Below are 11,827 nucleotides of genomic sequence, written 5' to 3'. Positions count from 1 at the left end.
AAGGTTTTGAAGACAGATACATACTTTTCTTGTTTTTTAACTCTGTAATTTTTCTTTTTTAACAATACCGCATCTTTTCTGATCTGTAGCAACCAAGAGCATGCCACAAACACAAGACGGCACCGCTCTCCAAAATTACTTACATACTTTCATTGTGGCTCTCTCTTAAATACCTTCAGTTCAAATAAATAAAAATATGAAAAAGAACCCAACAAAAACATGCTAATGTGTATTACCAAAGTTTAGTTTTCACACATTATATACATGCCTTGTGCCAAAACAAAATACAATTGTTTAAACGTTTCCCAATAAGGATTATTCAATGAAAAAAAAAAGAAATAGATAAGGTGGCTAATATACAGATTTGAAGGAATCCAGAATTTAACAGCAATTTTCACAATCAATCACAATTTTAGCAGACACAATACACAGCAGGGAGCTTAGAGCCATTTAAACCAAAAATATTAAAAACATTTTTTTTTAAATATAAAAACATGATTAAGCTTTCATTTTCAAAAAGATGCACTGTATTTTTTTTTCTAGAAGTAACTCAAAGACTGTCTTGTCATCTTTCCACTACCCATTTGAATAGAAGAACCATTCCCAAGGCAATCTAGTTGTTGGCAAAGGAACAAAGTTACTCATTCAGACATGTTTGTGCTTCTCTATTTGTCTTCAGTTTTCAGTTTTTGGAAAGGAGGCCCCTGCAGATATGACCCAGCACTCACACACTGTTTCATTTTTTTTCTTTTTTGCTTGAAGACCCCACGAAATGGAAATCAAAGTTTAGTTCAACTCCAACAAAATGGAAATAAGAAGAGCAGTTAAGCAGTTTGTGAGGTGAGAGTTCGACATGTTGGTAATATATATCCTACAGTTCAACTAAATTGTTAGAAACTCGTTAAACAGAAATTTGGAGGTGGCAATGCCGACAAAAAAAAAGTGTTTTTGATCAACCTGATGTTATCACTTTGTATAAACTAATGTGATCATAAACTTATCTGTGAGCCAGTAAATGAATAGAAATGTGTTCAAACCGTTGTGGAAAGCTGCCTGAATCTCAAGCTGAAAATTACATTACTGAAAATGATTTTAACAATACATTTCCTAATCATACTGTAACTGTGTACTTGTTTTATTAACTCCTAATGGTTCATTTTACATTTCACAGAGTCCTTAAGCCTTAAAAGTATTCCAATGTGACATAAACATGAACAAAATAATTCAAAAGTGGAAAGCTAAACTCATTTCAATACAATTTATACAGCTTTTAGAGAGAGGAGATTCTTTCTGTACACCTGACCCCCCCCCCCCCCCCCCAATTATGTTAATCACAAACTACTGTAAGCTGTCAAGAGAACACGGAAGGTGTTGGTGTTTCGCTAAACTGCAGCCTGGACAGTGCAGGAATATACAGACAAAAGTACATAGGGACAGCAGATTTAGCAAATGGTTTTATATACTTGACTGAGTTTATTCGATGGAATGCTTCATCTAAGATCTGTGTGTATTCTCTGCTCTAAACAATACCAAACTACCCTTTATTACCCCTACCCTAATAATGAAAATCATATTATACACTTATCTGACAAACCTTGCTACAGTGTTACACAAAACCTTCTTCTTATCTTACAAGGGTCAACTGTTCCTGTGTCTATTTAGAGATAATGGGGTTGGGGGGGGTGGATCTAAACGTACCATATTCAGTGTGATAGACATGTATAAGGCGTAAACAGCAAAGATCTTCATTAAAATAAAAAAAAGATGCAATGCATTTAATCAAAAGCTGTGAGCTAAGCAATGAAATTATGGTCCAGTTAACCCATCTACAAAGCATTTACATTGCTACTGACAGACGATACATGAAGGCATTGACAGAAGTTCAATGGCGTCTGTATTTTTAGGCACCGTGTTGATGTGAGATATGATATGTGTTTGTGGACGTGTGTGAACAAAGGGGATAACTTGTGTGTTGGGGTGTCTGCTTGGAGGGGAAACAGGAGAGAGGATAAAGAGCGGGTCATGTAAGAAGCAGTCATGGTAGATATACAGACTTCCAGGCATTCATGTCAAAGATAATGGAAAAATATGAGAAAGGAGACAACTTCTGCAGTAACAATGAGCTGCCTGTGAAAAACGGCTGCCAAAAGAAAGAGAGAAACAAATAAAGAACGGACGAGATGTAAATGATAGACAAAAGGCAATAACAGGAAAATACATGGGGAATTTCTTTGTCTGAGGACTGCCTGCGGGTTCCTGGTTGACATGGCGGGGGCAGTGGTCAGAGGTGGAGAAGAACAGGGGGAGACAGAGACAGAGAAAAGGAGAGACAGAGATTTAAAGAGGGGGTAAAGGAAGGAGAGAGCTGCACAGCTCCCTCTGCAGTCTAAATGAAGTATTCTTTCTTCTCTTCTGCGTGTGCATGGTTGCCCTCGGCGTTGATGATGGCTGTGTCGGCGTCAGGCGCATCGTCCGCCCCTTTGGCCTCGTTTGTCAAGTATGTTCCTGAGTAAACGGAAAACAAACCTTTATCAGGGAAAACAAATACAGAGCAGCCCTGCACCGTGTTTTGGTTGCCGGGGGCGAGAAACACATCTGAAGACAACATCAGTAATGCTACATAATTAATATACAGAATGATGAGAGGCTGGGATTGTACATTGTATATGCAAATACAGTGTGTAAAACGCTGCATCAACAGACACCTTGTTAGGTTCTCAATGATGGCAGTCAAGACTCAACGTTGGACATCTAAATAATGAGATGCAGCTCTCAGTTTTAAGTAAGAACTCATCTTCGTAGCATCAGTGTTGGAAACTAAGCTGGGCTAAGTCAGTGGTTTGTACTGCCTATGTACCCTGGGGTGTGCACGTAATAAGGTAGGCATGTCCTGATTCGCCGGCTATGTTTACGCAAACATTATGCAAAATTATAAGGAACTCTTTTTCTTTGGTTCTTAAGGACATATGATGATTTTGATGATTTTCCACCGAAGTGAAAGTTCCACTGTATCTAAAAATGTGCGTATCATGTGTTCAGATTTGACTGAGCAAGAAGTGCAATTTTTTGACAGAAGATATGGCCAGCACTCGCATATGGTTAAAACTATATTGTAACCCTCTCTTTCTCCCCAATAAAATTTTGATAAGTACAATGGCATTTCTGGATCATTTTTGAAAAATAGAACAGATAATTACCCAGAGCGACCCGTTTATGCCCTGGCATCATACTGTGTGCCTAACACCAAAGGCACATGTCCATCAATGCTTCCTATATGTGCAGGACCTAAGCCTTTATTTTATTCCTCCACCCGGGTATTTGTAACTTTGGGGAGGAATTCTGCTAGTGCTTCGCTAGTTACATGAGCCTTGAGAGACTCAAGTGTAGTCCACTGTGGTTTTACCTTTATGCCTGGCCAGGTATCTTCCCAGAACAATGATTAAACACAAGGTGACAAAGACCACTACAGCCACCACTCCTCCGATCAAGGCATGGTCAGTGCCGTGCTGCCCAAGAGCGTTGGGATCTGAGGAAAGACAGAGAAAGAAACAAAAAGAGCAGATGACGGGGTGTTGGTTGGTGAGGTGAGGGAGTGAGGGCAGAGGAACAGCACAAGATAGACAATACAAAACAGTGCAAGGAGGAAAAAGATTATTTCCAGCTCGTTCCTGCTCTAATGAGCTGCTGTCATTCCCCTCTCCTTTCACATCATGCAGTCAGAGCAGAGCTGCCTAGCTCTATGAGAATAATAAAATGGAGAGAGAGAGAGAGAGAGAGAGAGAGACAGAGAGAGAGAGAGAGAGAGAGAGAGAGACAGAGAGAGCGAGAGAGAGAGAGAGAGAGACGGACACCACGTTTACACAAAGAGCAGCTACAGGCAGACGCGCATTCACCCTGCAAAATGAAGGAAATAGAGAATGAAAAAGGGGCTCGAAAAAGAAAGTTAATAATTCAGGATCACCCCCACGGTGCTGCAGGAGTCCCCAACATGCAAACCAGGGCAGCATTGGAAGAGTAGTACACAGTAAATAAATCATCACACGGAAAATAAAAAGGAGAGATCAATCTTTTTTCTGTTTCTTGGTGGGAAAGGACTGTTGTTAGGGAAATGAATTGGGTGTTAGAGAGTTGCTATAGGTCCCCAGCTGTTGGAAAAGCAGTGCAAATGATAGCAGAGTCATGAGAGAGTGGAAATGAGCCTGTTCTCGACTCTCGAAAAAACCCATCAAAGGTTCTCTTAATTTGATAAAAAATTTAATTTTGAATTTCCATCATTCACCTCAACTTCCTTTTTATCCACAAAGTCTGGCTTACGGGTTATTTAATTGAAGAGTAAGGATGTGAAGATGACGGTATAGGTGAATCAAAAAAAGTTGAGAGTGACAGTGGTGGGGGAGATGGGTAATGGAATAGCCTGTATTATTCATATCAGTCTATGACACCTGAGAAATTAGCACTCATCTCATTATCCTCCTCCGAGTGTATGCCATATACCACCCTGTCACTCTCGGTGTGTATGTGGGCTCATGATAGCTAGAATATGGCTATGTCAGAGCAGGGTAAGCAGTGATACAAGGGTGGTTTAGATATACAGCACACATTGTATATCGATGTTGTTTCTCCTCAGTATTCTCCTTTTCTCTGTCCGCCCATGTGGCCAAATTGAACAGCTGGCTTGCTCTCGCTCCATAACTCTCCATGGTCTGAGTGACCAGGCCGTCACACTTCACCGCCTCCCAGTGGACAAACACACAGTCACACGACACACGCGCTAATACACACAGACTAGCGTGGTGTGTGGTTTTGCTGCGCCGCGGTTCTGCTTGGTCAGTGGAGCAGAGAGTAGAGGAATGTTCCCCCTGGCACGGCCCAGCGGGGCGAGGACTCAGGCGTTTAGTTACACACATGGCTGTGTCTCTTCACCTCTATCTGTCAGGACAGTGAGTGTTCTTTACCATCATACGCACTCATCGTCCTACTGCTGCACTGCAGTTTGCCCGTTACGACCCAGTGCAGGCACAAACAAGCCATGGCTATACAGTCAGCCTATAAAGTACTACACAGTTTGACCACGCAATATGCTGGTGTCATGTCCAAAGGCTGGGCTGCAAGACAAAGCCCTGGACACTTCCAAAACATAGTGCCTCATCCTGCTGCTACTCCATCACTTCTTTAAGGAAATACTCTGATAGTGAAAATCTGTTTTCCAGGTGGAACGGAAAGGTTGCTCTGAAAAGATTTTCACGTTGATTTATATGTTATGTCCCAAGCACAATTTCTCGACACAGCAAAATACACTACTCACAATATGCCATTACTTCCTCATAGCTCAAAAGCTCCACCAGAAGTAGCATATTTAGGGCCCTATGTTTAGATGATATAGTGCATGGTCTAAAGTGCATGGCACAAGTGCATATAGGGTCTGTTCAACTACAATTCTTGGCCCAAAGTAAGGTGCATGTGGCCAAGGAGTTGTATTTAGTCTTTTAAAAGTATGTTTGGGGGCAACATGAATTAAATAAACTTTTAATTCAGTTGCGCCTGCAGAGGATAAACGCATTCTGTCATTAAACCAATTGTTTTCGAGGTCAATGGCAATTTGCCAACAATACGCTTGACCATACCTCATTTTAAGACTAAAACTCCCACGGGTGCTACTTACACAAGCGCTGGCTGAGAAAATGACAACTGACAACTTTGTCTGAAACTAGATATTACAAGTGGCGTGCAGTGTGCACTGCTTTTTTTTTTTTTTTAAAGAAAAGTAGTAGCAGAAATTGTTTGCCACATATTAAGCATACAGATCAATGGGTGGGAAGCTGATTATACTGTAGTAGTGGTTTGAGAAGTTTCTATAGATATTTTGATGCATTTTTTATTCTTTTTGCTATGTTGTGGCTACTTGGAATCCAGGCTGACTAGTCGACTGTGAAAGGGCTAGGCACAAAAGGGGAGCTCCGCTGATTTTGATCCCATCTTAGTCCGTTTACAGGCCTAGGAGAGTTATGTGTGTGAAACAAAGTTGTAAAGAGAGGGATGGAGAAAATCTGATAAAAAAAAAAAAGCTTTAAGTGATGTAACTCGAGTCAGTGTTGGCAGATGAGTTATATTTTGGGAAATGTAGGTGCCAGGTTTTAACAAGGAAGAAGAATGTGTGGAATGCTTCTGCTGCATCAGTTATACGAGTGTTATATACAATAATACATTGATAAAGGCATCTTACAGGCCAACAGGAGATATCTGATACTCAAGATTGGATTTTCAGTGAAGTATTAGTATTAGTATTCCATTATCTTAAGCAACAGAAGCCGGTGGTATAAATTTATCACAACTTACAACCTGGAAATACTTTTCATGTGAGTGCTTTCAAAACAGAGTTAATAATTTCGATCTGATGTATTCAGTGAGGGCATATGAAGACACAAAAGTAGAGATTGATAAACAGGAAGAGGTTGATATTTAAGATGGAGCAAGTGAAAAAAGAATAAAGACAAGGAGTTATATAGAGGGAAGAGTTATATATTTTTATGGTTCCAGAACACATTAACTTTTAATAAGGGCACATACATTCTTCTCTGTGCGATTTAATATGAGAGCGCGGCAGAGCAAACTTCTCTTTTAATATTTATAACACTTTCCGTGTCGCCTGGCCTAGCAAGTTGGGCTTGTTTAATAAATTAAAGGGCTACAGGACTTATCTGAGCCACTGCTTTAGTGGACTGAACCAAAAGTGTTGCTCTTTAACTGCCCCACTAACTCCTCATATGATCTGTTTCGATGATGCTGGCGCCATATGGGGTTACTGTGAAAGGATAGGTGATAGTGATACTGTGTGGGTTTTCAAAAGGATGTGTGAAGGCTGGAAAGGGAAACAATATAATTTAGAGCCACATTATGCAGTCAGATTAAATAACAGTTATCCTATAATTACATTTGTGGAGGAAATGTGAAGCATCAAAATAAAAACATGCTCGATGGCTGCTGCTTTTACGCCAAACTTCCAGAACAGGTCCCTGTTCATGACTGAAATGTGACAAAACTAAGCAAAGGTAAGTCCTAGATTGGTTCCAAAAAGGTAGTATACACATTTAGAAATGATGTGCAAAGGAACATTATTAGCTCAAGTGAAAGCTCAAATATTCCATCAAGGACTCAGCCTGGAAGAAATGATGAGTCTACAAAAAAACCCACCGACCTCCTCCTACAATAACACTCAGTCATCGCTTAAATTTTACACCAGCCTGATCTAAAATAACTTTCTACAAAATCACACATCACTCTAAGTGCTGAATGTGTTTATTCATCCCTGCATGAAAATGTGAATGGGAAATAGCAAATATCTAAGAAGGGAAGCTGGCTGGAGTGGCTGAGCAGTGGTTTGAGTACCAAAAGGTTTGGCTTGCTTGGTTTGGTTAGTTGTAGACTATATTTCAGCACCTCTCAGGTGACAGAGAAAACATTAATCAGTTTTTCTGAAGCCATAATAAGAATACACCACAAATATATATATATATATATTTATATATATATTTATTTTTTCTTCAAGAGACATAAACAGCTTTATCTGGTCAGAGTTGAAATATTGCAAACTGATGATATGAGCCATATTTCAACTCCAAGCGCTGGTTGTATAACAGTAGTTTTTCGAAAATAATTCTGCTTCAGCACACAACTTTTACTTAACACTGAAAACTGGCAAGGGCAGTATGTATCTAGCTCTAAGCTATACACCTGCTTAGATAGGGCTACTGCTGCGTTACCAAATCAACAGATAACAAACAGGCGAGAGCTCTTTATGTGAGCAGCCGGTAGTGCATCACTTTGTCAAAGAACGCTTGTTAAATGGGCAACTTACAGTATGTAGCATGTGTCCTTATCTCATTCTTCAAATGGCACATTCGCTGTGAACGCCTGCAGAGCTTCACAAGAGATGTTTGCCATTCTTTAAAGCATTGTTACAGCATCTCTTGGGCCTGACACTGTACCAACTTCTGCACTGCCTTTCATCTAAAGTCATCTTTTAAATTAACAACTTCAACTGATCAGACGCAGTGTCCTTGAAGCATATCAGCATGCTACTCAAATGGCCTTTGCGAACTGTGGCTTAACGTACATCTCTCTTTTCTCCACTTAGTATTACATTTGTTAATATTAAACATCTTTCTCACCTCCTGCAGGCATATTTTTTTCTTCTTTTTTTTGGATTACACTTTTTTCTCTCTATTTTGGCAAGATGTTGCTCTGTGGAGCAATGGTTTCAGTTGCTCGGATCAATAAAGCAGCAGCTTGCTTAAGCATGGGCTTATATAGAGCTGCAGTGTCCTTGTGTCTGCGGTTTGGGTCAGAGAAGCTTTACGGATGTGTGAGCACATCTTTTGTTATTTTTCTTTCTAATGGCGTTACATGATTAAATGTAAAACACGAAGAGACGATATGTTGGTCTTTATGTTTCATCATCAATCAATTCTGCTGCAGTGGTAGTTACATTTAAAGTTAGGGACACAAAAGAAAGAGTGCCTGCAAACTGAGAGGGAGAGAAAGTGGTGAAAAAGTGCCTGCAGACATCACTTGTTCGATTATGCCCAACTTTTTGGCTGAGACTGGAAATCCACCAATCTGCATCTAATACTGGCTCTACCGCAAAGATGAAAGAGTCCCTGGAGGCTGTAGGAGAGGGCCGAAAGACACACATGCGTACACTTTTGAATGCATGCACCCATGCATGAGAGAGAGTTAGAAAGACAGAAAAGAGGAGACGTTACTGAGACACGTGTGCATTTGTGGGTGTCTCACACATTATTGCTTGCTGGGTCAGAGTGGATTAATTAGTTTCTGAAAACAAATTACTTCTGCTAATCATTCAATAAAGCCCACACGTGGTCCTGGACATTATCTTGAATATTCAACAACCTCCTTCTCTCTTCTGTGAATGGAAATAAATTGTGGTCAGCAGGGTAACAGCATGAAGTTATAAGCAAAGCAAGGTAATCAATCATATGAATTCATTAAGGTGCATGCAATAATCAATCTACCAAGGCAGCTCTATGTTCAGCAAAATCCATAACCTCTTCATAACGGCAATAAAATACAACAAAGGAAGAGGCAGGAAGATGGCATTAATGTTACACCAGTGGTAACTTAATTTATGAATACATTGCAGCTGCTTTTCACATACATAAACTGCATTGTGCTGCTGATTAGTTTGGAAGAATTACTTTGTGTGATTTTCGACGAGAGTACCGTAGCAGAAACACTAGCCCACACAGAAATGAGGGATTTTGGGTGAAGCAAGTTGCCACCCCAAGTTCAATACTCCCCTGAGGACGTCAAGCAGAGAAAAAGGAATAAAACACCCAAATACAACTTCATGTCAAAAAATGGAGATTAGACTACCTCAGCTGCGTGTGTATGTATGCGGCATGTGAGTGCCTGTTAAAGTGTCCCCTGCCATTGAGATTTCATGAATAGAAGGGCTATTACATGTAATTCATAACACTAGCCGCAGGATCTAATTATTTCTTTTTTCTGATCTACACTTTGTTCCAAATTGTTACTATAATTCTTCCCCAACGCGAGTTAATGTGACAGGCCATCAATAATAATTGCCCAGCAATAAGTGGAAAGACCTTTGCATTATGTTTTAATTTCTCCTGTGCTTCTCGGGTTTAAGGTAGAAAGGGTGGAGAATGGAAGAGAAAATGGAGAGAAGATGCTGTTCAATATTTTAACCATTTTACCCCCTCGGGGATGCTGCAATCCCAACCTAGCCTTTCTGGTTAAAACATATCAACCGGCTGACCTGGACACTTGCCCTCAAGGATATATGTCTGTTTCTTATCACATGGCCTAACCGGTACCCTCCCTTTAAAACAAGATCAATAACAATGGAATAAAGCAGTCACAAAACCCTCCAAGGAATTAAAATGGTCCCCTCCCTAATTGAATATCCTTGTCTAAAGCAGTTTGAAAAGGTGAACGTGGGGTTAAAGAAATAAAACATTACCTGCCGAGTGCAACCTGCCCTTTTAATTCCTCAATAAAAAGCAGCGATAATACAGGAGTCAAAGGGGATATATTCTGCTCATTTTCAGGTTCATATTTACATTTCGGGTTTCTACTAGAACTGGTTTCATGCTTTAATATGTTAGTGTGTTTAGTGTCATAATATACCTGTATATACGCTCTGTCTGAAATGTGGTGCACTTTTGCAGTTTTGATTGGTGTTTTATTCTAGGTACTTGGCCTTCTACATTTTTGGTAGCTTATGTTTTGCAGCCTCTTCTGTTCCTTTCTGATCTGAATGAGAGCTGAAAAACATTCTGACCAAATACTAAAGTGAACAAATGCAAACTTGAGATACTCATGCCAATCTCCTCAAGGTAATTGAAAATGGATAAAGTGGGTTGTTTATATTCAGTGTTTATAAAACTTAATATCATTTTTATCAGAGGTATATACCGTAGCAATGAAGCATTTTGGATCAGAAACACTGAACACTAGAAGAAATAATTACCATCAGTTTCTGTAATCGCTCATTTAGACAGCATTGAGACACCTTTAGGCTATATTTTTCTGTTCCCCCGTTTTTCACCATGTTAACCATCTTCAATAAAAACAAACTTACCAGCATCACACACACTGCCTCCAAAATTATCTGCCTTCCATCACTCAATCTCTTTAAGATATGATCCTCAGAGCCATCAAAGCACTATCACTTACAATAGCAAATTACACTGATCATCCCCTTAATCAACAAGTCACATTGCTCCCATCTGGCCGGAGATAGAGGACGCTACAATAGCAGCCCCTCATTGGCACTGCTCTGAGCCAGGATGATCAATGCATTGCTGAAGATTATGCATATTGCTTATACCTGTATGTGGTTATGTGTATATTTATATGTTGCTATGTGTATATCTATATGTTGCTATGTGTATATCTGTATGTTGCTATGTGTATATCTGTATGTGTTTGTGTTCTGGCTGTGAAAACAAAATATACCCCTGTGAAAAGAAATCAAAATATAAAGAATGTGTTCCCCTACCACTGCTTTCACTCCCAAATATCTCCAAAACAATACAAAACATATTTTGCATGTTGTTTATGGCAATATTTTTTAGACTATTAGAGGGAAATCCTCAAGTGAATTCATTACTGTTGCCTTAAACAGGCAGCTAATGTAAGATTAGCTGGCCCAGGTCTCAGGTGGTCAAACAGGATACGAGTGGTTCTGCTTTAATGCACTTACTATTTATATGCAGTTTTTCGGCCAGCGCTCACTTGAAAAGGGTGAAATCTTAGACTAATCCAGACTTTTGAACCCTGACCAATCCCTTGCCTCTTCTCTTGAATTCTCCTCTAGTGTGCAGCCACTACTATCAACTTCAAGAGGGGAAAGATCTTTTGTATTTTGCTTTAGAGTACCAGCCATGAAAATCCATGATGGTTATGGATTACCATGGAAACACGGTAACCTCCAATGTTTCTCACTGACAGTGAAAACCTCAGATAGCTACCAGCCCTCTGGTATATATTTAAAGGGGACATATGCTCATTTTCAGGTTCATACTTGTATTTTCAATTAAGACATCAACAAACTCTACCTGGGCATATCTAATTAAAGTAATACAAGTTGAAAGGAAAGAAGAAAGAAAGGAAGGAAGGAAGTATAAGGTGCTGCATGAGATTTTCATGCTCAAGATATTCCTGCTCTTCATTTTACCCATGTTGTGGTTGAAGAATTTGAGAAAAACTACTTAAACTTAAAAGTCCAATATTGTGCGCATTTTCAAGTTCGTACTTGTATTAAGGGTTTGTACCGGAACAT

At 39.7% G+C, this 11,827-nt stretch overlaps 1 protein-coding gene across 2 annotated transcripts in view; it reads right to left on the bottom strand.

Moving 5' to 3' along the window:
• Positions 1-1,395: 1,395 nt before the first annotated feature.
• Positions 1,396-11,827, bottom strand: part of cadm2a (cell adhesion molecule 2a) — a 211,828-nt gene continuing 201,396 nt past the window's right edge. For both annotated transcript variants that reach the window (XM_083927084.1, XM_083927085.1), the window contains 2 exons: positions 3,404-3,526; positions 1,396-2,505 (listed from right to left, as the gene is read on the bottom strand). In XM_083927084.1, coding sequence (XP_083783210.1) covers positions 2,387-2,505; positions 3,404-3,526 — 242 coding nt within the window. In that variant the 3' untranslated portion in view covers positions 1,396-2,386. The remainder of the gene's footprint in view (positions 2,506-3,403; positions 3,527-11,827) is intronic.

The sequence above is a fragment of the Echiichthys vipera genome (genome assembly GCF_963691815.1).
Source record: "Echiichthys vipera genome assembly, chromosome: 14".
Taxonomy (NCBI): domain Eukaryota; kingdom Metazoa; phylum Chordata; class Actinopteri; order Perciformes; family Trachinidae; genus Echiichthys; species Echiichthys vipera.
This window is presented reverse-complemented; position numbering and strand designations above follow the sequence as displayed.